Below are 27,576 nucleotides of genomic sequence, written 5' to 3'. Positions count from 1 at the left end.
AGAGCCTGGAGCCTGTTTCCGATTCTGTGTCTCCCTCTCTCTCTGCCCCTGCCCCGTTCATGCTCTGTCTCTCTCTGTCCCAAAAATAAATAAACGTTGAAAAAAAAAATTAAAAAAAAAAATCAGGATAAAAAGAAAACTACCAGATATCCTGATCCACAACTATACCAGGAGAATTACACAGCCTTGTTTGCTGGTATGGAAGAAAGATCCTGGGATATCCATAAACTCACACTCCTGGCAATAAAAGGGAGAGATGGCATGGGAAAGGGAAGGGAGGCAGGAGATCCAAATTCGGCAAAATAATTTGTGCTTGCTGACTCTCATAAAACCAAGTGTCACTGATGTCCAGTGTGCAGTCTGGAGCTGAGGGAGAAGAGAGGAAAAGCCAAGGCAAGACCGCTGGAAAGAAAATATAAGAAATATGATCAGGCACCAACATAGATCAAAGATTTGGGGAAACGGGTTCTCTGGATTGAGCAGGGAGAGGGGTGGTTTCCTTAAAAACAGAAAAAGGAATGCTTTTCTATCACACAGATGGGGAGTGGCCTTGGGATACTCCAAACAAGCGGACTGTACTACAGTTCTGCTCTCATGCAGACATGGCTGCCATGTGCACCATGATGGGGGTACGGTGAGGTCCCCCACCCAGAGAATGAGAAGATTTGAGAGCAGTGAAAGGACACGCTACATACCCACAGCAAAAATTGGATCCGTCAGATGTTAGTGCTAGAAGTTGCTTGGTTAGCACCTTAGAAAACCATAAACCATTCAAAAAAACAAAACAAAACATAACCCTAGTTACAAAATGATCCAAAAAGAGACCCAGGCTTGTAGCCAGATAGAGTAGGGAGACCTTGTCCGAGCAGTTTTTTTTTTTTTTTCCTTCTCTATGTGACCTTGGCCATGACACTTTCCCCCATTTCTTCTGTGACTTGAAAGGGACTGGGCTAGCCCATCTCCATGCCCCCATCCCACTGTAATATTCTTGAACATCAAGACCCAGCCCGGTCCATTAAAGGAAATTGGAAGGAGGCTTATAGATACTGACAGGTCTTTGCAACTGGGTTGGCATTCCCATTGCAGGCTTGGCGGAAGTATGACACAGACAGAAGTGGCTACATTGAAGCCAACGAGCTCAAGGTAGGATGGGCCTGGGGGAGGGCATGGAAGGCATGGAGAAAGGGACAGAGGCCACAGTTGGTGGTAGGTGTAAGGAACCTGGGGAGGGAGGAGACGTTGGGTGAGGAACATGGGTTCGTGTTCTGCCTAGGAACACTTAAGCCTGGCTCTGAATTGGTGAACATGTTCAGGACAGCCATGTGAACTCAGTAACATGGAGCTGCAGGGCCACGGAGTTCAACCCGACTACACTCCTTTGCACGTCAGTGCCCAGGACAGGCACCTCCAAGGCAATCCTATCAGATTGGCCTTCTGACTTCTACATATACCCCTACATTCCTCTGGAACTAGTGATCCCCAGGCACTGCTTAGCCCTGTGTCCTGGGCCCTCTGAGAAGCCTATCTTATGGAGTGAAGTTGCATCCAGGAGCTACCTCCAGGCCTTCACGGTCATTCCACAAGCATTAGGGATTAGGGGATTATGAAGGATGGAAACCATACAAATGGTAGACCTCAGAAAACGTTGACTAACTGAACAAGTAATGAGGGAAGAACTACTGAATGAGTCAGGAGCTCTGAAGAGACCTTTTGTATTCTAGGGATTTCTGTCTGACCTGCTGAAGAAGGCAAACCGGCCATATGATGAGCCCAAGCTCCAAGAATATACCCAAACCATAGTAAGTGGGCAGAAGTGTCCCTTACCCCTCCAGGGGCATAGGACTGGGGCCCCAAGCCAGTGGAATTCTGGGTTTTCAGGCTGAGTCTCCAGGCCCAGGTGAAGGGACTCCAGTGGCAACTGGCAAAAGGGATGCTAGTTCACGGCCCCACACACCCTCTCTCTGAGATCCTCACTGGCTAGTGGGAGACTGGGAGGCTCTGTTTCCATGTCAACCTCCACAGCTCCAGGAGAGGATGGGCTTGGGGAGGGTGGGCCTTTGGTGCTGGCTGGCTGTGTTTCTGGCCCTCGCCCCGAGAAGGGGAGAGAGGAGCAGTGATCAATTTAGACCATGCTGGTCCCTGACCTCCAGGTGACCTCAGAAGAGGCAGGAGGCCACCCCACCCATCCTCCTTCCTCTCCAGTAGAAGGGGATGGCAGGTCAAGGTCCCACATGAGAGGTCAAAGCAAATAACCCAGGCACCTCTGTCTGTCCTAAACAGCTACGGATGTTTGACCTGAATGGGGATGGCAAATTGGGCCTCTCGGAGATGTCCCGGTAAGTGCCTGACCTCACCCCCACGATCACTTTTACCAGGACCTGTGCAGACCATTCCTGTGCCACCCGCCCTGGCTCTGAGTCCAATCAGCAGGGAGAGTGACAGTTCAGGGGTCCTGAAGCTCAAGACCAAGCTAGATAGAGTGTCAGTACCTCAGTGTGTCTGCCTCCCTCTTTTTAGAACTTGCCACTAATTCCTAAGTGCTCACAGATGGTTCCAGAAGTACAGGCACTGCTTCTGCATCCCCCCACGTGCAAGTTGTTCTTGCCTCTACCCTGTCTCCTAAGCTCTGCTCTAACACTTTCTTTCCAGACTGTTGCCTGTACAGGAAAACTTCCTGCTTAAATTTCAGGTAAAAGAACCACTCTGCTTTTCTTCACTTCCTCCCTTCCCTCATTCCTGTGTGCTTCACTCTGCCACCCTCCTGTCCACCCTCCACACACATGTGCATGCACATATATACATGCACACTCTGACACATGCACTTGCTCACTCGTGCACACATACACACGTGTGCATGCACACATACAGGTGCACAGTGAGACATGTACTTGCTCACTCAGGCACACATACGCACATACGTGTGCACAGACACATGTGCTCGCTTACTCATGCACATAAATGCACACATACACGTGCACACACACATGCACTCACTTGTGCACACATACACATATACATGCAGACACGTGCACTCACTTGTGCACACGTGTGCATACCCACATATACGTGCAAACACACACATGCGCTCGTTCACTCATGCACACATGCACGCACACACATACATACACATGCACACACACGAGCTCGCTCACTTGTGCACATATGCACATGTGCACATGCAAACATACACATGCAAATGCAGACACATGCTCACTCGTGCACATGCATACGCATGCACGCATACACGTGCACACACAAATGCACTCACTGATGCACATGCACACACACGCGTGCACAAAGACACATGCCCTCACTAGCACGCACACACTCTCCAGGGCTTTTGCTTCTCTCTTTAATACATTGGACCTTACAGGGCATGAAACTGACCTCTGAGGAGTTCAATGCGATCTTCACATTTTACGACAAGGTAAGAGGGAGGACAGCATGCGACGGAAAAGCAGGGGGCCCCATCGGCAGGGGAGCCCCTGGCCAAATGGCTCAACCCTGTCCTTCGGAATCAGGAGGCGCTCAGTACTGCGCCCTTGGTGCCAGATCATAATTGTGCACTGGAGCCGATTGTTTTGCTAAGAAGTTGGGAGTGAGAAGGCCTCCTGACCACGCACCAGCCCTTCCTTTACTGCCCTCACCCGTGTGACTCCTGTGGTCCCCCTCATAACCGAAGGGTGGGGGATAAACTTCAAATAGCCCCTGTATTCATCCTGACATCGCAGGGAGTTAGCTAAATCCTTCTTGAACCTCATTTATATTTTTAATGCAAATGAAAAACACCAGAATGCAAATTTGCCCCAAAATGTCCTGTTCCTGCCTTGACTGGTAAAGTCAGCAGTTAGGTGTCATCCTGGCACCGCACGGTGTGAACACCTTCTGCACAGAGTAAAGGGAAGGTTAGACTCTGCAGGCTCCCAAGAAGAGTTGGGGGAATGGGGAGGCAAGGTCAGGGGTGGCGGGGCCTGAGTTCTAGAGCTCTGTGCTGCCTCTCCTCTGCTCCCCATCACCAGGACGGGAGTGGCTACATTGATGAGAATGAGCTGGATGCCCTGCTGAAGGACCTGTATGAGAAAAACAAGAAGGTAAACAACGGAGTCTGGAGGCCTAGGAAGGTGGTTCTGGGGCAGGAGAGAGGCTTCTCAGGGAGGGTGGAAAAGGAATGTGGGGTGCATTTTGCTCTTCTGATCACCCATAACTAAGCAATGGCAGTTTTGGGGTTGTTGTTTTGTTTTTCTGGTTGGATGATTGGCTGGTTGGTTTCTGTTTTTTTTTTAATGTAGTAAAATAGACAACACAAAGTTTACCATCATAACCATTCAGCAGTATTAAATAATCCACACTGTTGGGCAACCATCACTACCACCATGCCCAGGGCTCTCTGCATCTTTTTTAAAAGTTTTTTTTAATGTTTATTTATTTTTGGCAGAGAGAGACAGAGCATGAGCGGGGGAGGGGCAGAGAGAGGGGAGACAATCCAAAGCAGGCTCCAGGCACTGAGCTGTCAGCACAGAGCCTGACGTGGGGCTCAAACTCAAGAGTTGTGAGCTCATGACCTGAGCTGAAGTTGGACACTTAACCGACTGAGCTACCCAGGCACCCCCCAGAGCTCTCTGCATCTTGGAAAACTGAAACTCCATCCTCATTAAACAACTGCTCTCTGCTCCTCCCTCCCCTCCCAGTCCCTGCTCCCCACTGCCCGCTGGCACCCACCATTCCACTTTGTCTCGAATTTTACTTCTTTTGGTGCCTTCTAGAAATGGACTCATGCAGTAGTTGTCTATGATCGGCTTACCTCACTTAGCATAATGTCCTCCAGGTTCATCCATGTTGTAGCATGTGTTGGAATTTCCTTCCTTTTTAAGGCTGAGTAATACTCCATTGCGTGTCTATACCATCTTTTTTTCTGCTCATCCGTCAACAGCCACTTGGGTTGTTTCCACCTGTTGGCAGTTTTGAATGATGCTATGATGGGGCACTGGCAGCCTGACTAGCACAGCTCATGGAGTGTCAGCCAAATTGCCATCAGAAAAGTCTTTTTGCACAAGGAGAGATTTGAGATAGAAGGGTCCAGTGGGAGGTGAAGATATTCCAAATCAATTAACTGCAGAGTCTGGGGCTGAGCAAGAGGCTCATAGGAGCCACAGAAGCATTTGTTGCTCAGAGAAAAGGTGGACAACTATGACTTTGCTTCCAGGGACAGACCCCACGTGGCCCTCCACAGGCTCATCAGGTGCCTGGGGAGCAGGGAGGGGGCGGGGCGGCAGGTGGACCAGGATCCAGCAGCTCTTTTTGTAGCCATTTTCCTTCACCTCCAGGAAAATGCCTTTCTCTGAGCAAATAGTTTTGCGGTTTTCTTTAATTAGATGAACAGTCTATAATTTCTTGTGGTGTCTAACTGCCTCTGCTGCCAGGCAAGAACTAAATTTACTGCTCGATTTCAGGGGGAAAAAAATTCATCGCAGCCTCTGAGTCTATCTCCCCTTCCAATTGCTTTCTGACTTCTTCATCTTTGTCCTGAATATCATTCTTCATTCCTTTCACCTTATATTTATTTTGTTTTTGTTATCTTCAAGTGCTTTTTGAAAGAGGCAGACAATAAATTATAAACAAATACTACTTAGGAAGAAGGACATATTCACCAGGTGTTTGAACTCAGCAGACTTTTTCCTGGCATCAAATTCTAGAAGAAAATTATTTATGCACCCTTATGTGTCCAAGGAATGTTGGGCATCCTAATGGGAAATATCTTTAACTGTAATTGTATTAATGAGGCATAATTATTTTCCATATGGCCCTGCTGGACACCTGAGGGTGATCAGCCCTGAGGCCAAGCATTAAATCTTGAAAGTGACCTAAGTAGGCTCTTTCTTAATTACCACAAAATACAGCTGAGATGGCTGCACAGGTTCACTTGAGGTGGGGAAACAAAAACAGAGTCAGGGGTTGGGTTTAGGAAGCACCCCTGAAGGTTAGAGAACAAAGATATCAATACAGTTGTTTACCTGGGAGCCTGCTACCTGTACAAAGCTCAAGACGTGGCCCCCGGGGCTGGACAGGATGAGTCCATAGAGCCCCAGGACCGTAAACAGCAGCACCTGAGCTGGGAAGGGAGAGGCCGTTCTTGTGAACCCACCTGGCAGACTCACATTCCCTTTTGATGGTGCAGGACTGAGATACGGTTTCTGAGCAGATGCGTGTTTGATGTTCCTGAGGAACAGACTGGTGAGACCCAACCTCAGTATTTCTCACCACTCCTGAGACAACTGCAGCTCGCTAAAGCCGTCCTCGGCTCCAAGCAGAACTTCTAGACCTGGAAACCGTGCAGCCCGTCCCTTCACGCTGCTAAGATTCTTGATGCCACATTGAATCGGCAGTGGGGCAGGGGGAGGGGAGGAGGGGTCTCAAGCTCCAGGTTGATATATGGGGTTCCTTCCTTGGCTCCTAATTTGAATGGTAGATAGTATTATGAACTAGGTAATGTTTCCACAGACTTCACAACTTGAGGGAAGACGCTTCCCAAAGCTAGAGACGCTCGCAAAGGGCCCTTGGGGTGGGTAGTGGCACAAAACCAAGAACCGGTCACATAAGGGGATGTCCTGAAAACCAAATGACAGAAGACTGACCTTCGAGCACCAAAAAGAGAGGTGACTGAGGACAGGTGAGCCAGGTAAATATTAGATAGACCTTGGAACCCAGGAGACTGAGGATATTTATGGCTGTAGAGTTGGTCCAGCCCTTTAGCAAATACCTTAGTCTTTATACTCAGGTTTCTCATTAGTTGAATAGGGATAAAGACCGTCAGCCTGAAAGGGGAGGTATTAAAAAAAAAAAAAAAAAAAAAAGAAAGAAAAGAAAGAAAATCTGCCAACATTTTCAAGATTAAAAAAAGGTGGGGGGGGGAGGAGTAGGAGGGAGGGTGTGTCTAAGCCAGGGAGAGAGGAAAAGAAAAAGATAGTATAAGCCATGGATGACCTTGCTATATTTCAGACCTAATGGTTATTTGTGTTCAAATCAATTACTGTAAAGTAGGTATTCAACACAAAGCATATCAGGTATTAATGTTCTGTTTAATGTTGGCCTCTATTTTACCTGAGACAATGGACATATGTCCGTGGGTCACCTGTCTTAGTGGGCCCTGAACGTCACAGAAGCCAGTGAACAAGAAGTAGGAGTTGAGCTTTGCTGCTGGAGGAGGCAGGAGTTAGAATTCCTTGTTTAAATGGGTGAGGTTTAGGAAAGGATGGTCCATGGGGTCTGCAGACAAGACCAGGGCACTTTCCCAGCATTCTCTTCCTCACATGCAAGGACCCAGACGGAGGGACTGGAGGCCTAGTTAAGTAAAGGACCAGATTCAAATTATGCAGAGATAATGGCTGCCATCACAATAGCTACCGATTTGGGGGTGCATGCTCTATGTCAGGTGCTGTGCTATGTGTTCACACCCATACCCTCCGCTAACCATCCTAACACCTCAATGAGGCAGACACTGTGGTTCGTGTACCCATCTTACAGATGAGGCAGCTGAGCTGAGACTCAGAAAGGTTCAATACTCTCCCCAAAGCAATGCAGCAAGTGAGAGTTGAACCAGAGCGTTCTGACTCCAAAGCCCATGCTTTGCTAAAGAGAAAGGCTGTGGCCCAAGTGTTTGCGAGTGAGTAGGTGAGACGTTCTGGTGGGGCCGTCCAGTGAGGGGCTCTTACTCATTCCTTCTGTCTCCTAGGAAATGAATATCCAACAGCTCACCAACTACAGAAAGAGCGTCATGTCCTTGGCTGAGGCGGGGAAGCTCTACCGCAAGGACCTGGAGATTGTCCTCTGCAGCGAGCCCCCCATGTAAAGGGGGGCCAGGGGCTGCTTCTCCACCGTCCCCAAACCCTGTCCCGGCTGCCCTGCCACTTCTACCCGGACCCAGAGATCGTGAGCGCCCCTCCTCCGCCCCTGCAACCTGCACACACCAGCCCGCAGAGCAGAAAAGGAGAGACGGAGGGAGGGTTGCTGACGGGCCTTCCGGAGCCCCCTCCACCCTCCCCCTGACCTGACCCGGCAAACTGCTCAGCCTGCAGTAGGGCACCAACCGCATGGGAGGTGGGCGGGGCATGGGCGGAGCTTCCCTGGCCCTCTCCGCTGCGATGCATGAGCTCCTCCGCTGTATGATTTAGGCTTCTGTGTCCCACGGAGTGGACCCTTCCCTCCCGCTCTGCTCCCCTCCTTCCCATGCCACCACCCACCCAAACTCCCAAGTTCCATCCACCACCTTGCTAAAGGCATAGCTGTCTTCTCGAAGTCCCTGTTCGTGGAGGGTGCCGGCCCTTTGTCCTCTTGACTCAGCGTGCTCCTTTTCTCTGTGGGTTCCTTGTCTCCTTGTTTACCAAAGAAGAGTTTACAGACAATAAAGGGAAGCGTTCTGTGTGGAAGCTCACCCAGTTCTGGTCAAGTGGTTGACTTCTGTCTACAGTTAGCAGCGCTTACTGACCAAGAAAGAGCCAGTGCAGGGCAGAGCCTGGAGATGGATCCCACAGATTGGATCCACATTCCTTCTAGTAGGGGCACCAACTGGGTGTGGCAACAGTGGGACCAGGTAGCCCCCCACCCCCAGCAGGGGTACCTCCAACCAGGAGTTCTGGACCCCCCACATTGAACCACTCCTCCTCAAAGTGTAATTTACTCCACAACTCATCTGATGCCTCACATGGATCTACAGAGCTAAGATCCTAAAATAGAGAACTAATTTTTTCAAATGCTGTCATTCACTGTCTACAGGATGCATTTGGACATTACTTCATTTAATGCCGCAGCAATCCTATGGGATGGATCCCATTTTCACAAGTAGAATCTGGAGCTGAGACATTAACTTGTTCAGGGTGATGCAACTCCCACGTTGTATACCAACGTGGCTAGGCACTTGGTCACCAACTTGACTGAGGCAGTATACCACCGAGGTGGGTGCAGGGAGGGCTATACGGGGATCATAAAGAAGCCTCATTTCTTTCACAGCCACACTCTCCCCTGAGGGAGCCCATCCTGTTCCCCACCTGCATGATACAGCCCAGGAGGTCACCTGACCTCCGTCCACCTGCCCTCAGCTGACTGGGCCAGTTAGTGTCTCCTGGGACCCGAGGTGGACATCCAGGGCCATCAGAGTGTGTGGCATTGAAGCTAGGTGATGATACAGCTTTGGAGGCAAGAGGTGGCAATCCCAAACCAATCCTGAACTAATGCTGGAGAGAGTAGAACCCAGTGACTAGGACAGGGAGTCGGCCAGAGAGCAGTGGAGAACACGTGCAGAGAAAAACACAGGAAAGAAGGAATAGAATACAAAACAGAAACAGAGAGTGCAGGGCAGGTGGGCCAGCTAGCAGCTCCCATGAGGCCCTGCTACACTTGTGGATTCCGATTTCCCTGCCCTCCCTAGGCATCAGACAAGGGCACTTCCTGCCCACCAGGTGCATCTCTGTAGGATGCAGTCTCACAGCTGCTCCACTTGCCTGTGCTTTCCCTCCGAGCATCCCAGACAAGAGGGGGAGGAGCAGCTGTCATGGTTTGGGACCCGAGCTTGCAGCTCTTAGATGGGGTTTGCTGGAGTCCCCTCTCCTAGGCCCGCTTTTTGCTCAGCCGAAGGGGAAGCTCACGCTCTCCAGGAGACCTAACCAGGCTGGTTAGTTGATTCTGAACACAGGTACCCATTGATCAAGGACAGAGGGAAGGAGGAGAAGGAGGCCGAGGCCATGACAGTGGGTGCCATGGGGGGTGCCATCGTGAATGAGGTCCTGACTCTTCTGTGTTGGGAGTCTGCACTGAGTGATCCCCAACAGGGAGTGTGGGGTGGCATCGCGATTTCCCTCCACAGCTTCTTTCTCTCCCATCAGCTCCAGACCCATGGCTGCCTGACTGGCAGATGCATCAGGGGCCAGCGTGCTCCCAACAGGACTCCTCCCTGGGAGGAAGAACCTGGCCCAGCCCCTCACTGGCTGAGTGGAATTTCCCATTCCAGATAGGGGCTTCCCAGACCTGCAAGAGGCTGATACATACACAGACTTCACCTTGAAGGCATTTGTCTCCGGGGCGCATTCTGTCATCACACACAGTTCCCTTTGGAACAAACCCACGTAACCACATTTTGGAGGGAGCGCCTACATTCCCCTGCTCTCCCAGGCGCACCCCAGGCCCGCATTTCCCTTGACCCGTGTTTCTCCAGCTGACTCCATCAACTCCCTGGCTCCTAATACAAGGTCAGCAGAAACGTCTACTAAGAGAAGGAAAATGCCCAGGGGCACCAAGTCCACCCAGCAAGTCCGGAGGCAGAGGGCAGGACTCACAACCCGAACTCAGTGAGCTGGAAGGGCCAACACGAGGTGGTTCCCAGAGCAGGCTGGTCAAACCCACAAGATGCCAGGTCACTGGGAAGAAGCTTCTAGGGTTTGGACCACTGCAGTTCTCCTCTCCAGGAAAGTGCTAATAACATTTTCCTGACAGCTACTTTCCACCACACTTGCATGGGGAGACAACAAGAAGACAAAGATGTGGGAGATAGGTCTGGTGGCACTGAGAGGCTGTGGCTCTCTGACAGCTCAGGGAACATGTGATCCCACAGCCACCTTGACTGTATGGCCCACAAACCTGATTGGCAGCAGTAACGGAGTAACTGTCCCTTCCCCTGGGAATCCCTCCCTGGCTTCCCAGTGTTTAGCTTGGGTGCCACTCACATGGGCACCTTGCATTTATTTGCTCCATTGTCTTCTTTCAATAACAAGTATTTACTAAGTACTTCCATGGGAGCTTATCCTCTCAGGTGAAACACAATAAACATAAAGGTATCAAAATGTAAAGTAGGGATAAGTACTCTCGAGAAAAAGTTCAACAAGGGAAAGGGACAGAAAAGGCAGAAGTGCCATTTTAAGTTCTCTGAAAAGGTGGTATTCAAGCAGAGACTGAAGTAAGGAAGTGAAACTTGCTGCCATCTTAAGAGAGTCCAGACTGAGGAAACAGCAAATGCAAAGGCCCTGAGGTAGAAGAGTTCCTCGCACACTTAGCAAGAAGTTCCCTGAGGCCAGAGCAGAATGAAGGTCAGGGGTGAACAGATGAGGTGGGGAAATAGGCGAGACCAGGTCAGGTGCTGTGTCAGGAAACCATGATAAAAAGGACTTGATCTCATCATGGGAAGGGAAGCCATCTGGGGCTACATCAGAGAAGTTCCATAATTTATTTTAAAGGTCAGTCTGGCTCCTCTATGAACACTAAACTATAGGAGGCAAGAGGAAAAGCAGAGGCACCATTTAGGAGGATTCAGTAGTGCGGCTGAGAAATGCTGATGACTTGGACAGAAGTGGGCGTGGGTGTGGAATTAAGTATCAGATCCCGACCTGCCTCTGACCAAAGCAAAGGGGCTTGCTGAGGGCTGGGTAAGTACTACGAGAGAGAAACAAGTCAAGAATGACTCCGAGGCTGCTGGCTTGAGTAACTGGATGCATTGCTGACAGATGCCAGGAACCCAGGTGGAAGAGGAACAGGTTGGGGGAAGGGAGCGGAGGAATTAGGATCTGGGACAGGCGGTGAGATACCAACAGAAAACAGACAGCACGTTCACAGTGCTGGGTGTTCAATAACTATCGTGAGATGGATACTGGATGCTGGAGACACAGTAGTGAGGAGGACAGTCCCTGGCTGCCCTGGTGACAGCTTAAAAATGCCTGGGCCTGTGAGGTGAGGAAGCTGCCAACTGAGCGTGATAGGCAGTGGATCCAGGGAAGGCAACCAAAGAGGCCCTTAGCTTAGACTGGCGGTGGGGGGTGCGGGGAGGGTGGGAATTCCCAGGTGAGAATTCCTACCAGGGAAAAAAAACAAAAACAAAAAAGCATAAAGGATGGCACCAAAGCCCAAGGTAGCCAGGCTCATCTGGGGGAAGCACGGAGAGCTGAAGCACGGAGAGAGAAGTGAGAAATAAAGCTCAAGGGCCAGACAGGACCAGCTCCAGAGGGGCCCTGATGCCTCGCTTCCCCAGGCTGTGACGCCTCCCTTCCTCTTCTCCTTCTAGTCTCCATCAAATGTCACCTCCTCAGAGAGGCCTACTCTGATTAACCTGTACCCCCACGGCACCCCAGCACTCCATAGCTCCTCCCTGGCAGTATCTTTTCCCCAGGGCACCAGGAGCACCTGACCTGGTATGTGTTCCGGCTGTTCCCCCGGCCAGAGCGGGAGCCCCTGAGGGCGGGCAAGCTCATCCTGCATGGGTCCTGCCCAGGCCTGCTCAACCCACACACCTAGGGGCACCATTCCTTCCAGTTTCCCCACCTAGGACCCCTCAGCTCCCCAGAATTATGGCTCCCCCAAAGATGTCCGGACATAGTCAATACATTATCTTACTTGGCAAAGGGGAATTGAGGTGGTAGAAGGAATTAGGGTTGCTAATCAGCTCACTTTAGGGACATTACCCCAGCAGGCCCGAAGTAATCACAAGGGTCCTTAGATGCGAAAGAGGGAGGCAGAAGTCAGAGTAATGCAATATGAGAAAGACTCAGCCAGCCATTGCTGGCTTTCAAGGTAGAAGCAGGAGGCATCCAGAAACCAGGAAAAGCAGGAAAACAGATTCTCCCTTGGAGCCTGCAGAAGCCCATGATACTTTGATTTTAGCCCATTTCAGACTTTTGACCTCCAGAGCCATAAGATAGCATGTGTAGTTTTAAGGCATCAAGTCCGTGGTAACTGGTTGCAGCAGTGATTACACGGGCAAAGGCACAGTCCACCTCCTCATTAGTATCTGTGTTCCCATCACATGATGAACTGTGGGCAAGAATGGATCTTCCTGGATAATCCTAGTTGCACACACACACCAGGCACAGTGCCTGGTGCCATAATATCTCTACATGGCAGCTATGGGATCCTATCTATTGTGGTGGCTAGGGCTGAAGGGCCAGAAGCTTGCTCTGCCTCCAGCTGGGAGTTCTGTGGCTGCCCCAGGATTCACAGGGACTCAAGTGGTTCTGAATTTCGGAAGGTGCACCTGGTGCACTGCCTCCTCCTTCAGAGATGTGAGTCCTCCAATGTGGCCGACCCCTCAAGGGAACAGATCTGTCTGCCCTGGCGGAGGAGCTGACCCAACAGACACATGGATCCCCCGGCAGAGGCAGGGAAGACGCTAAGGAGTGCACATGAGTGGCCAATATACACAGACACACAGAAGACTGATTTCCAACCTGAAGATTTAGAGGGCATTTATGAGAGCAGCAATCCAGTTAAAAGGCACCCGGATGGAAGCCAGAAGATCCAACTTCCAATAAATGTTTATAATAGCCATAAAAAAATAAGTAACAGAGGGACATCGCCGGCCCTCAGGGAAATGCAAATGAAAACCATTACACACCAGTGAAAACCGAGTACCATTTTTAAATGCCTTATTTCTGTTTACAAAAGCAGAGTCTACTAAATTGTGGGGGTTACAGGGAGCTGAGGAAGAGAAAAGGCTTCCTCAAAGAACCAGAAAATAGAGCAATAAAATAGGACCAATCATTTAAATAACCCCAATAAGATTTATATACACAATGGAATACTACGTGGCAATGAGAAAGAATGAAATCTGGCCCTTTGTAGCAACGTGGATGGAACTGGAGAGTGTGATGCTAAGTGAAATAAGTCATACAGAAAAAGACAGATACCGTATGGTTTCACTCTTATGTGGACCCTGAGAAACTTAACAGAAGACCAGGAGGGAGGGGAAGGAAAAAAAAAAAGAGATTAGAGAGGGAGGGAGCCAAAACATAAGAGACTCTTAAAAACTGAGAACAAACTGAGGGTTGATGGGGGGTGGGAGGGAGGGGAGGGTGGGTGACGGGTATTGAGGAGGGCACCTGTTGGGATGAGCACTGGGTGTTGTATGGAAACCAAATAGACAATAAGTTTCATATTGAAAGAAAGAAAGAAAGAAAGAAAGAAAGAAAGAAAGAAAGAAAGAAAGAAAGAAAGAAAGAAAGAAAGAAACGAAGGAAGGAAGGAAGGAAGGAAGGAAGGAAGGAAGGAAGGAAGGAAGGAAGGAAGGAAGGAAGAAAAAAGAAAAGGAAAAAAAAATAAATAACCACAATAAAATTCCCTCATCATTCCGTGCAGTCCTATGTAATTCACTCTTGCTCCCCTGGACCTTGGATTAGCAGTCTGCTTTCACGAAGCTGTCTTAGAGCTTCTGGAATGGAAAGAGTCCTGGAATTCCTGACTTGGTCCACTGGGACAGTTTTGAGAGTTGCTCAAGTGACATCAACTCAGAAGCCTGCACCCAAGGGTCTATTCTTTAAAGGCTAGAAGGTTTGGAGTACCTGGTACAGTCATTTATCATGAGGCTGTAGACTGCCCTTTGTCACTGAAAATACAAACTGCAGCCTGCCCCTTAGAGCAGAACCTTCAGGGAAGCATCAAACGACAACATCTGTGAGGTGGCAACGACGGCTCGGCTGTGCCTTCTTACTCTCACCAATATCATCAGAATGGAGGAGAGTAGACATCTCTATCTGGGTACAGCACAGAACTCGTTCCTGAGACTTTAGATGGGTGCTTCCCCTGAGGGAAAAAAAACATATGGGCAGTGAGGGCACTGACAAATCTCCAGGGACTTCCCACAAAACACAAACACGCACATTTTCTAAAATACTTACATTAACACCGCATCCATGTAAGCTTCACTTCAGGAAGGCGGAACGGGTGTTCTGATCTGACAACCCCTCTTGTGCGAATCTTACAACAGTAACACATCACACAAACCTCATTATTTCCAGCAGCTCTCTTTTAATAAGGAGCAAAAACAAATCTTTTGTGATTCTCCGGGATTCCTCTGGGGCATCTCAAACATCACTGTAGGCTGGAAAGATATCCTGAAAGTACCCTTTCATTCCCCCCACCCCCGTATATTTATTAAATTATTTGGTGAGGCAAAATCTAAAGAGTTGTCAGAAGAGATTTGGACACTTGATTAACCTATATCACAGGTGCCCGAGAAAAAAACCTTTGGTTACACATGTAATTAAGTGGTAACATTTAAAAGTAAACAGATCCAAGAGAATTAGAAGACATGTGTCCACACAAAAACTTGCACACAGTGTTCACAGCAGCGTTATTCATAATAGTCAAAGAGTGGAAGCAAGTCTAATGACCATCAACTGATGGATAAACAAAATACGGTTATATCCATACAATGGGATATTAATTGCCCATAAAATGCAATGAAGTACTGATATGTGCTACAATATGGATGAACCTTGAAAACATTAAGTAAAAGAGGCCAGACAAAAAAGGCCACATATTGTGTGACTCCATGTATATTATATGTTCATGACAGGCAAATCCATTGAGACCAGAGGTAGATTAATGGTGGCCTAGGCGGGGGGTGGGAGGGGCAGGGGTGAGAGGTAAGGGAGAGTGACTGCTTATATCAGGAATTGGGGATTCTTTAGGGCCTTAACAATTAGGAATTAGGAATTCTACCTGGAATTAGGCAGAATTAGATGGTGGGGATGGTTGCACAGCTTAATAATAAAAACCACTAACCAATACTCTTTTCAAAGGTGAATAATATCTTAGTTTTCTTTAAAAAAAATAAAGCCTGTGCAAGATATGGATTGTAAAATAAATAAGCAAAATAAACAGGAAAGTATACACATGGCATGTTCATAAGTGATGAGTTTTGTTCTTTGTGTTTTAAAATCACCTATTCTAGGACATGACAAATTCAACATAAGGCACCAAAAAGTGTCCTGGTAAGACACAGAATCTCTGCTATCTAGAATAACCCTCCATATTGCAGGCAATTGTCAGTAAATCAAGGAGGCAAGCCCATCAAACCTGAGCAAACTTTGCTAAAATACAATACATTTCATAGTTTCTTTTCCGATGCAGGTATTTTTAAAATAATATAAATGAAATTCACTTTCCAAACTTTATCCTCCAAGTGCCCTTTTTCACACTCTGGAACAAACTGACGCTTTACTACAGGATAGGAGTCTGCAGGATCAAAACTATTTTCATCATAATGTTAAAATATTATTTATGTTCATTTGCAATGTGTTCACCATTGCTACTGCAAATGAATCGATAAATATTTAATACAAACGTCTGTCTCAATGTCTAATGTGGCAAGAATTGATAGTTTTAACCCACATAAACAAAAACTCTTTGGATAATCCCAATAGGTTTTAAGCATGGAGAGGGAAAGATCGCATCTTAGAACATAGGGTTGAATGAAAAACAAAAAAAAGAATAAGAAATGGTATAACAATACCATCTATGTGAATTAAAAGAGCTTATACACAAGATAGCAATGATGTTTTGTTAGAGCATTCAAAAAAAGAAAAGACCAAAGACACCCATTGAGCATTCCAGAAGGACAGCATCCTGGGAGAGGGAGGAATGACCATGGGAAATTTCATCCAAAGGAATTAAAACACCAAGAGAAGGACCTTGCACAGACCACAGATAATGATCTGCCAAGAAGTGAGGAGTGCTCCCACACCCCCCACCCAAAGGAAAACACCTGTGGGCTCTCCCACCCAGCTGCAGCTGCCCAGGACAGAGTGGACACCACAGAGAGACAGACCCTCTCACATGCTCCCGGCACCATCTCCCTTCCTGGAGATGCCTCACCTGGAGGATTTTCTCCAGCAAATCCAGGCATGGTAAAGGAACAAAGGAGCATGGGTGGCCTAGGATAGGGAAGGCCAGTGGAGGTTGGTAGATCACTCAGGAGCAATGCAACCATCTTTATTATGTTCAGACCACCCACACTGACCAAATGGTTTGTTCAATTGCAGGGATGAGGGTGGGAAGGCTGGTGGCGGGAGGGGCGGGGGAAGCATGTGCAGGAAGCATATGTCATCCTGTTCAGTGGGCATTTTTGACATGCATAAGCTAGAGTGCCATGGTGCCCATTTGGGGAGGTGGTGGGGGTTAGGAAAAAGGAACCCAGCAGAGACACAAAGAATCCTGACTGGAGGGCCAAAGGCTGAGAGAACAAAGTTCTTCGGGAGGCACAGAATGATCCCCAAGTTCAGGGCCACAGACATGTATGTACTAAAGAGGGCATGCTCCATCATGTGAAACCAACAACAGAAATATCAGTGATCAACACCAAGTGAGGAGCTGGTTTCTGCCTAGCCGGCGTGCTGACCGGGAGGAAACTCGCCCCTTGCCAAAGAAGCACATCCCACTGTCATGCAGCTTGGTTATGAAGTCTGACGTTGTTCCCACAACTATTCTTTGGAGCATTCGGTACGGGCGGTGAGTCTGCACCCACACTGGGGTCATCGAGTGAAGAACCAAAGCAGACCCATCCATGCCCGCCTGGGGCTCCCAGTCTGATGAGATGGCAAATAAACACTTGGCTGTTCTTGCCTCCTTGAGTCCCATACAAAATGCCTAATCTCATCCTATTCATCCCACTGATTTTAAGATGGCTCCTTCCCTCCGTCTGCACTCACTCTCCTCAACCTCAGCCTCTTCCCAACGCTAAATGAAAACGCATGGTCTCCTCCTTCCAAAAATTATGAAGAATTTCAAGACAATGACAGCAGACCATTAAACCAAGCAGAGGCTGCAAGTTCCTGAAGCCAGCCCGCCCGCCCCCATGGGACACAGAGAGAGAAACGAACTGGCAACCACTAGAGCAGGGCAGGGCAGGGCAGGGCAGGGCAGGGCAGGCCGACAGCACCCAGTTCTGGTCAGTGGGGCAGCGGCTCGTCAGCTTGTCTTGCCATGAGGAGGGGATTGGCTCTCATCACCAATGGCTCCAATAGGACCCAGAATCTCACCAATTCCCCTTAAAAGGGATAGCTAAAATTTGTTAGAGCAGAAATTGCAAACAGAACTTAAAGGTTAAAGAAAAAGCAAGGTTTCTGAATGGTAGTTTTAAAACCCAAAGTAAAATTCTGAAGAGTTCTCCCCAATGACAAAACTAGGCTCTAAACCACAAAAGCCCAAGCAGCCCACCCTGGCTGTGGCAGCTGGGGACAGGGCCATGTGTCTCCTGGGGGCGGGGGGTTATCATCAGCTCACAGAAAGGAAAAGCTGATGGGGTGCCAGCTGCCTCCTGGAGTCACAGCCTAGAGGTGAGAGTCTTTGTCTCACTCCAAAGGTGGCCTCTGTGACTCCTGGGAAGGGGGCTGCTGCTCACAACTCCCTTTCCAGGGTGACTTTTCTTGGCCTCTGGTTTCGGGAAAATCACTGAAGTCAGTCACACTCTTCAGAAAACAGGATATTTCATCGAAGACTAAGCAGCTGAAACCATAGCTGGCTTAAAGGGTAAGGAGATGAAGAGTCACAGGCAAGAGAAATTGGCCCAAAAAGGTGAGGAGGCTACAAAAGTTCTGGAGAGTTAACACCTGCCAGCACCCCTCCGCCAAGGAGACTGGACAGAGTCTGTGCATTCACACCCCCAATTCCTCATGCCATTTACCAAGGCTCCCAGCAATACCCCCAGAATCCAATGCACCACAAGTCAGAAAGCAGCTGAAGCCCAGGATGAGAAAATACAAAGTCAGATGATAATGTCAGATCACAATCATCCCAGGACAAAATACTGCCCACAATGGCTGGAGAGGGGCAACCCTTTCTGTTCTAAAAGGAGAGGGGGGCATCACTACGCCACAGCAGGAAGAACTGGAAAGATGTATGGCCCAAAAGCTACCAAAAAAATTGAGAAGAACATCACACAAGCCTTCAGAAGGCCACCAGCAACAAGTCAGGGCTCCGCAACACAGAGTCAGGAAGAAAGAGAGTGGTTTGAAAGAAATGCAGCCTTCCAATCCCAAGTGAGATCATGTGTCCAGTGGGCAAGAATTAGAAGAAAACATAAAGCAATGAAGGAGGCAGATGCTCCCTGAATTCAGTCAGTGCTCTCCTGGAACATGAAGGCAACACCATACAGGCCCTAACGAAGGCCATGGGCAACAAGCCACATTCATGCACAAATAGCTGATCAGGAAGGACAAAGAGCAGAAGCTGCTTGAGGAGGTGAAAATGGAACCAGCAGAGAATCCAAGACCTGGAGAAAAAAGTTTTAAAACAGGAAAGGTCCTCTAAAATCTATGTTTGGGTTGATGGGGGGTGGGAGGGAGGGGAGGGTGGGTGATGGGTATTGAGGAGGGCACCTTTTGGGATGAGCACTGGGTGTTGTATGGAAACCAATTTGACAATAAACTTCATATATTGAAAAAAAAATAAAAGAAAAATAAATAAATAAATAAATAAATAAACAAATAAATAAAATCTACGTTTGTATTGTAAACAGGAGAGCCATGAACTCTCATTCACAGCACAGGATGTTAAAAGAGCTCTTGCCACAGAGAAGAGGGAACCTGCCAATTTGAGGTACACTTTAGGACAAACACACCAAGAGAGAGAGAGAGACTTCAACAAACAGTGTCCCTCAAAACAGCCCCAAGAAGTAAGCAGTCACCAGAAACTTCCTGGAAGGCGCCCTCAATGACCAGAGAGCTCCTCTGGCCCAGCCCCCAAAACAGGTGAGACCTGGCTCCCAGCACCAATAATAAGCCGACCCGTGGGGTCTTTCTCTTCTTCCCAAAGGAGCCCAGCCTGGACTTGGAAGCCACAACACCAATTCCTAGGGGTCATGTGGGCCCTCAATTTCATGGCATGCCTCCTAGCAGGCACAACTGTGGTCCCACCAATGAAGACAAGAAATCCTTCTCCTCTACAGAGCTGGATGTCACAGGCCACCTGTCGTTTCCACAATTTCCATGATTTCTAAGACTAAGATGCCCAGCCCACTGGGGAGACCACCATCCCACCCAGAAGGACCTCCTGTCCTTCTACTTTTGGTTCTTCTTAGACAGTAGCTACTGAGAAAACACAATCCACACTTTCCCCAAGTAAGAACTTCCTTTTGCCCAAAAGGGTACATGCAGACAACAATCTGAGATTTGGGGTTTTAAAAATCTGTGTGACCACTATAAAGACCACTGCTCAACCTGTTTCTTCCCAGCACCAACAATGAGCCAAACTGTAAGATCCTCCTTGTCCCTTCCGGGAGCAGCTTAGCCTAGACTAGGGTCAAGGCCTGCTGAGCACACCCCCACACCTTGTCCTGGGCTCATCTGGGGCCTCAGCTCCTGACTCCCTATCTGTGCTGCGCCCAAACCCTTCACTTCCGCAGGGAAGCACAGGAAAACCACTGTGTCTGTCAGTGTCCTACAGGAACCAGCTCAGTGGCCGTGAAGAGGGCCAATCCTGGGCTGACCCAGTCAGCACCGCCCCCTCCCACCAAGCCTCCTGGCTTTTCCAAATAAGAATGACAAGATTGTGGCCCCGCTGTGTGGATACTGGACACCCTCCAGCACCAGCTCTACTGTCCACACAGCAAATGGGAGGACTCCACACTGTTAAGACAATTTGCACCACAATCTTTGGTGCAGTTCGCCCGGCTTGAAGAGACTCCTTCTCAAAGGGGCCACCTGCAACTAATGTCAGACCTGATACCCCAGCCCCATGGTTGCCATGCCCATCTGGGAAATGGAATCTCCCACAGCTATGAGGACCCGCAGCATCAACTGGGCCTACACAATGCAGCGTCCTAGTGCATGATTGAGAAATCCCAGGATAAGAGCCACATTGGCCCTGCAGAGGGCTGGCTCAATGTTTTTAAAGCATCTAGCATCATTGCTGTGGTTCACAACACTTACCCAACCCTAGACATCTCTGTGTGTCACCTCTGTCATGGCACCACCATGGTGGTGTCACCAGGTGCTAGCTGGAATCCTTATCGTTGAGCTCACAGGACCAGCTGTGCAGACGACGGTCCAGGTCCACACAAATGCCAAAGGGACTCAAATGGCCACACTCAGTGCTATAGACATGCACCTCCAAGAGCCAGATTCTGTGTGGATTCTTATACTTGGGTTAAGTGACAAGATCCCCAAACCCCACCGGGCAGAGGAGAGACTCAAGCAGAAAGCAGCCCCTGGTCCCCTTTGTCAGAGTCAATCCATCACCCAAGCATGCTGCAACCACAGCATTTCCAAACCTTGCTTCTGCTGTCTACTACCAGGCATCACAGTGCCAACGATAAGATACCATTGTTCTGGCAAACCCACAATGGAAGAACTGCCCAAAAGCAAGCTCCATGAGCATTCAGGAAAAAAAAAAAAAAAAAAAAAAAAAAAAGCTGCCAAAGTCTGGAGGAACATTCTTCACTCCTGGGCAGTGACACAAGAATTCCTGGGGAGATGTTAGAGCAGACATACGAGGAGTTAAGCAAGAGAAGGAGAGCTGAACCTTACTCATCTATGGAGGAGGATTTATCCTTTAAAAGTCGGGAAGTCAAAACCCTCATCATAGACCGGATGCCTCCCGCCACAAGGGCACCCAGTGTAGGGTATTCTTAGACCACCTGCTAAACATTGCGGACGTCAAATGCTTCCAATTCTTCTACCATATCTGTTTCCTGCTGGGCCTTCTCCTTAAAACCCTTCTCTGGCCTTTCCCCTGAATGAGGAACTACCAATTTGAGGTTTGTGGTTTAAAAAAAGAAAAAAAATGTATTTACCACAAAAGATTACCTCAAGACCTTGTTCTCCACAGAATGAACTGTTTAACTTTCATTATAGCCCAGGTTTCAATAGTAAATGACTGAGTGATTTATGTTGCATTTTAATGCTCTAAAAACCCTTTAAGTGAAAAGAAATACAATAAAAACCAAGTTCCAATCGATCCAGCTGCCCAGCCAGGTTAAGGAACCAGTCATTTATATCAAACGGGGCCAGGGTTTGGAAAGCCTGTGGTCCATCAACTTTGAAAAACCCTCTGTCAGGATGTCACTGGACCCCCCCAGACAGTGCATAGAAGTAGGCAGACACACTGAGATTCAGAAAATAACCTTGGTATATGAACTTCAGCACAGCCAGCCACTCACTGCCACTAACTGCGGGTTCATGGCATAGAAAGCTTTGCAAGGCAGAAATTCTCCCCCGGAGGCAGTCTGTCTCCCTCTCACCTCCCTGAGGACATTTAGCAACATCTGGAGACATTTTTGGTTGTCACAACCAGCCTCTCCTGGGGAAGAGCTACAGATGCTGCTGATCATTGTACAACACGCAGGACAGCCCCCACCCCCCGCGACAAAGAGTTATCCGGACCCAAATGTCAATAGTGCTGAGCCTGAGAAACTCTGGTCAGGAATGAAGATACTTGAACCCTCCGAGGCATCCAATCTTGAGTCATGACCCTTTGGGCATCTTAGCACGTAGACCCTGTGCTTGAGGGGGAAAGCTACTTATGCACGCAGACACAGACACAAGGTTTTGCAGCTTGGGAGGGGGTGGTTCACCAGTCCCTGACGCCATTCAACATCCCCCTGCCCCAGTATCAGGCACCCAAAGATATTGAGGTCAGGTACTCTTCTTAGGGAGTATTCCTATTTTTTTAAATCCTTCTAAGTAAAAGAAACCCTGCTCTAAAGAACCTCTAGCACGTATCGTTCCATTTAAACCTAACAGCCATCTAATCAGATAGGATCACCATGTGACAGAGAAGGACACCGAGGTACAGAGAGGTGACACAGCCAGCAAGTGGCAGAACTGCAGGCATGGCCCAGGGTCAGGCTGCCAGCGCATACCGGGCACTCCGACACCAGTCTGGCTTTCTGCGGGGTTCACACTCCTCGGCCGCCCTCCACTCGCTGGGAGACGGTTGGCCAGCTGCCCTATCACACTGGCCTCAGCAGGGACAGCGGCTCCAGAGGACGTCATGGACGTGGACACCTGGCATAGAGCAGAGGCGGTGCCCTCCCCCTGGCCACCGAGTTTGCGGGGAGAGGGACCCTGCTCCGACTCTCCCAAGTTGAAGGTCTGGGTGGGTGTTGCCCTGGGATCAGGCAGGACAGGAAGCCACGGTCTGGGTCAGATCCTTCTCATCTCCAACCGCGCTCACCTGTGAACGTGGCCTTCCACACCAGCAGCCAATCGGTGGGGTCAGCAAGTCAGCTCCGAGACACATCACCTGTGCATCTGCGGCCACCAAAGCTGCCCACCCAGACTTCTACCAGGCCTGGCTCTGTGCTCCTCAGAGGCCCACAGCCAGCCAATATCTGGAAAATAATGAGTGACGGTGAGTCCTCGAAGTTTCCTCATTTTTCCTTCATTAAGCCTCTCCTTGTTCCCCGAAAATGCCTCTGCTTTTGTTTCACAGCAAGAGGTTGCTCGGGGAGCTGCTGTTCAGGGACCTCCCCCAGCTGAGACTGTGCCCCAGGACTCATCCTCCATCCTCACTTCCGGGCGGCCACTCTTCAGTCTCCCCCCCCCCACCCCCCCACCCCCTCCCCCCCCCCCCCCCCCCCCCCCCCCCGCTTCCTGTTGAAAACCACCCAGCGGGGCACCTTTGCATCCCTGGAGGCCTGTAACAAGCAGGAAACTGCATCCAAGCAAACTGTCTTCACAGGCACATTTTTCTCAGTTTGCAAATACACATCCTCAAATCTAAAACTTCCGTTTCAGAAAACAACAGCCAGCCAGATTTAACGGACGTTACCCATTTGCTGAGTGTGTACAATACAGCCCACATCTGCACCCTGTTTGGCTCATCTCTTAAGAGGCCCAGCTCCTTCCCTTGACTGGCTATCTCATCACCCCCCAGTCGTGCACAGGCAGCTTCTGGGAAGGGGATGGGAAATGCCCAGTTCAGGACCAATCCCCACAGCAGGAGACGGTGGCTCTTCTGGATTCTGGTCCCCTAAGGGCACTGTCTGAGGCCACAAAGCATGGATGGCCCACACAGCAGCACTACAGCCCGGCATTATTTGGGGGATGCTCTGCATCCTGGAACAGGCTGGAAGCTATGGACCCAGCCATTTGGTGGAGAGAAAATAGGCCCAGAGAGGTGATGTGAATGTGTCAAGACCACACAGATACTCAGTGTGTCAAAGCGCATCCTTGGCCCCAGGGCCTTAGTGCATTTGTGAGCTGGTGGCATCAACAGAAACTTCTTACTTTTCATCCCTAGAGAACAGGCTGTGAAGACGAGGGTCTCCTTCCAGCACATTCAGCCCAGCTAAGAGGAGCCAGGCCAAGTGCGCTAGTGTTAACTTGTGGGCATCCTGCCACTGGGATCAGCATTTCTGCTCCAGACGGAGAGGACTAGGGCACCAGAAGTAGGGACCTAGGTGGGGCCAGAGCGCCCCCTGCTGTCTAATTGCTAAGCAACCCAAGCCTCACGTCTGCCTCCCTGATTTCTTGTGCTCCCTGCCCAGGAAAGTTGAGGGCTGGGTTCAGGGTACACTCCCTCCTGGGGAGTTTCTCATTTCACTCTAGACAACCCGGGGAGTCCCCAGGCTCCCTGGTAGCGGAGTCATGCCCACCATGCTTTTCTGTTTCTCCCTTGCTGCACCCCTGAATGTGTCCAGTCAGCATCACATATTGAGGGCTTTCTGCGGCCCAGCCACTGGCTCTGGTACTTTAAGAACCAGAAATGACAAGCCACTGTTCCAGAAACCCCACCACCACCCCTGTGGAGTCTCTGGAATGAGGCAGATAACCAAGGAAAACAGTGAAGCAAAGATCTGACAGAGGTTGAGAGCCAAGGGATGGAGAACCGACCAAGTACCAAGGAAACGGGTCAGAGGGGCTCTAATCGCAGATGTGGTGAGTCTAAAGAGGAAACAAAAGCAGACAGACATGGAGAGAGGGGAAAGGCATTTCTGGGGGCAGGAACAGACACAGCCAACGCTCCTCCTCACTTGTCCCTTGTCCCAACTGCTTCCCCTTCCTCCCGCTCTTCCTCCTAACTCACCATGGGTCATGGAGGCTGTCCACCTCAAGAATCCCCCCACCTCTCCTGACTGGCCTCTCTGGCCAGGTCCGTGTCTGCCGGGATTCCTATGACCCTCCCAGCTCTTTTACCTTGGACCTGCTGATGAACACGTGGTTTCCTGAACCCTACACAAAAGCCTGTCTGCAATCTGGACACTGGAGAATTCGATACATGGGACAAATTTCTTACGCAGGGGATTCAGTAAAGTCTAAATCATCCTTTGGCCCTAAGAAAGGGAAATCGTCCCAGGGAAGCAGGAAAGGTGCAAAGGAGTCATGCTGAGGTAAGTTTCTCTACAAGTTAGGTGGAAGGAGCAAGTTCACTCTGCGCTCCGTGCAAGACAAGAGGAAGTGGGCAGGAAGGGATAGGATCCCCATGGAGAGACGGAGTTAAGAAGCAAAGACTTGGAGCAGGAAGGCCCAGGAGAGGTCTGTGGGACATTGCAAGGAGGAGAATTTCCCAGGAGGCAGCTGTAGGGTTGGAAGCAGGAAAGGGACATAGTAAAAAGTGTGCTTATAAAGATTTCTAGGACAAACAGTGCCCAGTCTCTCTGCAGCGGCTCTGATCAACCTGTACTCCAGGGGCGACTGGGTGACTCAGTTGGTTAAGCGTCCAGCTCTTGATTTCCACTTATAGCATAGTCTCATGGTTTGTGGGATCGAGCCCCAAGTCAGGCTCTGCACAGACAGCATGGAGCCTGCTTGGGATTCTCTCTCTCTCCTTCTCTCTCTGCCTCTCTCTCTCTTTCTCTCTTTATCTCTCAAGCTAAATAAATAAACTTAAAAAAAATTTTTTTCAACCTGCCCTCCAGCTGGGAAGGGTGGGGACAGCTTGAGATCACCAGCATTTAGCAGAGCCTTGGCCCTTGAAGGCATCCTGCAAATGACCATCTCCATGGGATGCCGGTCTTTAACCCAAGGGCCATTTAATACTCAAGGTCCAGATCAGAACAGGAAATAGAAGTCCTACTTTTGTGACCTTAAGCTTGTTACAGCACAGAATGGGAACAATAATAAAACCTCCCTCATAAGGTTACAGTGAGAATTGTCTGTGATAATACACAGTCCTACCTGGCATCTAGCGGCTGCTTGAAATCACGACGACGCCGTTCTACTTCTTAAAACCTGCTCTTCCCAGGGCTTCGGGGACTTTACACTGGTTTGGTAGCCTCTGCAGCCGCTTGACTTGCTCCCTCAATCTCCTGTTTTCCCTAATGAAATGGTAGCCTTTGTGAGTACTGTACGCATGTGAAAGCACTTTACATATGCAAGCCATTTAATCCTACAATGGTGCTTTGAAAACAGGTTCTATTCCTTCCCGATTTAAAGACTAAAGTCAAGGAAACTCCAGGACAAAGCCCCACGTGCACACACCAGGGGTCTGAATGGACTGGGGTTACTGGATCAAACGCCCCTCCCCTGAGCACGCTTTCACATGGTCCCACAGTGAGACTGCCTGGGACTCTGCCTGGGCTCCTTCAGGACCCTCGAGCCACACTTTCTTCCTCCATAGCCCCTCCTCTGGCTGCTGTGGGAACCCATCTCACTCTGCTTTGAGCCTCCATCTTCTCCTTTGATCAACAGACCCACATTTCCAAAGGCCAGTGAAATATATGCACATGGATATCTATCTTCCCCTAAAACCCAACCAGCTCCAAGCTCCTGACCCTGTCCTCCAGCCTCAGCCTCAGGCACCTCCAAGAAAGCACTAGGTTCCTTCTATCCAGAAGTCTAGTTCTCGTCCAGTAGGGGTCCTGGAGAGCAGCAACCTGTCCTCAGAGGCCACTCATAGACCCTAGCACAGCAAATGTCGAACTCACCCATCTCAAACCAGTCAGCCCTCCCAGCTCCCCTCTTGTGGCTCACAGCGCCACCTTTCCTCCCATCCTCTGAGACCGAAGCTGTCCCCTGGACCCATCCCTCTCCAGCAGCCTTCTCACTCCCCCAACAGTCCTTTAGCCTGGAAACTGTCTCCCAACTGCCTCTCGGATTGTTCCCTTCCCCAACATTCCAACTGACCAACCGGTCATCCGCTCATCCACACCCCCCAACCCCCTTGAGTCTTGACCACAGTCTGGCTTCTGTCAGAATCAATTCCCAGTGTGCGTCTTACCCAGTGAATCATAAACTCCTTGGGAACAGGAACTGGCTCTACTTATTTTCCATCCCCACGAAACTGATTGCCCTGGCACACAAAACCATTAATCTATTTTAAATAAATAAATTTGGGATTTACTTAAATCAGAAAGTGTCTGATTCAGAGGGAGCATTTGATTAAAAAATAGTCTCTGGGCACCTGGGTGGTTCAGTCAGTTAAGCATCCAATCTCGGCTCAGGTCATGATCTCACAGCTCATGAGTTCAAGCCCCATGTCGGGCTCTGTGCTGACAGCTCAGAGCCTGGAGCCTGCTTCAGATTCTGTGTCTCCCTCTTTCTCTGCCACTCCACAGCACGTGAGCACAAGTGCTCTCTCTCTCAAAAATAAACATTAAAAAAAATTTTTTTTTTAATTACCCTGCAAGTTCTATATACTTCCTGACACAGAAACATGAAATTGCCCATACCCACAACCCAGGTCACTATGCCCCTTGTCATGCAGACATCACACCTACCCTGTCTTTATTGATTCATTTGTTTATTCTGTTTGAGTACTGACTGGTCACTCAAATATTTCTTGAGCAGAATGAATAAAAGAGATGTTAAAGTTCACCTGATCCAGGGGACTCTACACTGGAACACTAGAAACACCCAGGGAGTTTGTTAAAAATACAACCCCTAG

At 49.3% G+C, this 27,576-nt stretch overlaps 1 protein-coding gene and 1 long non-coding RNA gene across 9 annotated transcripts in view; one reads left to right on the top strand and one right to left on the bottom strand.

Moving 5' to 3' along the window:
- The window catches only part of CALB2 (calbindin 2), a 29,087-nt gene extending 20,659 nt beyond the window's left edge, over window positions 1-8,428 (top strand). The window contains exons 5-11 of the mRNA XM_045443445.1: window positions 1,087-1,143; window positions 1,722-1,799; window positions 2,281-2,336; window positions 2,650-2,689; window positions 3,374-3,427; window positions 4,020-4,091; window positions 7,730-8,428. Coding sequence (XP_045299401.1) covers window positions 1,087-1,143; window positions 1,722-1,799; window positions 2,281-2,336; window positions 2,650-2,689; window positions 3,374-3,427; window positions 4,020-4,091; window positions 7,730-7,846 — 474 coding nt within the window. The 3' untranslated portion in view covers window positions 7,847-8,428. The remainder of the gene's footprint in view (window positions 1-1,086; window positions 1,144-1,721; window positions 1,800-2,280; window positions 2,337-2,649; window positions 2,690-3,373; window positions 3,428-4,019; window positions 4,092-7,729) is intronic.
- LOC123579420 lies at window positions 116-26,768 on the bottom strand. Of its 8 annotated transcripts, none has more exons than XR_006702760.1 (7): window positions 26,618-26,766; window positions 25,869-26,008; window positions 22,924-23,080; window positions 8,264-8,369; window positions 6,012-6,109; window positions 4,802-4,949; window positions 3,333-4,070 (listed from the first exon to the last, which is right to left on the bottom strand). It is a non-coding gene; the product is annotated as an uncharacterized LOC123579420 (long non-coding RNA). The 8 variants fall into 8 exon arrangements; XR_006702759.1 differs by lacking the exons at window positions 3,333-4,070; window positions 4,802-4,949; window positions 6,012-6,109 and adding exons at window positions 7,232-7,338; window positions 14,310-14,550; window positions 14,646-14,772 and having other exon boundaries at window positions 26,618-26,768; XR_006702756.1 differs by lacking the exons at window positions 3,333-4,070; window positions 4,802-4,949; window positions 6,012-6,109 and adding exons at window positions 7,232-7,338; window positions 14,310-14,550; window positions 14,646-14,724 and having other exon boundaries at window positions 26,618-26,767.
- Window positions 26,769-27,576: the final 808 nt, after the last annotated feature.

Source organism: Leopardus geoffroyi, chromosome E2, assembly GCF_018350155.1.
Source record: "Leopardus geoffroyi isolate Oge1 chromosome E2, O.geoffroyi_Oge1_pat1.0, whole genome shotgun sequence".
Classification (NCBI taxonomy): domain Eukaryota; kingdom Metazoa; phylum Chordata; class Mammalia; order Carnivora; family Felidae; genus Leopardus; species Leopardus geoffroyi.
The sequence above is the reverse complement of the archived record's forward strand: the minus strand, read 5'-3'. Positions and strand labels throughout refer to the sequence as shown.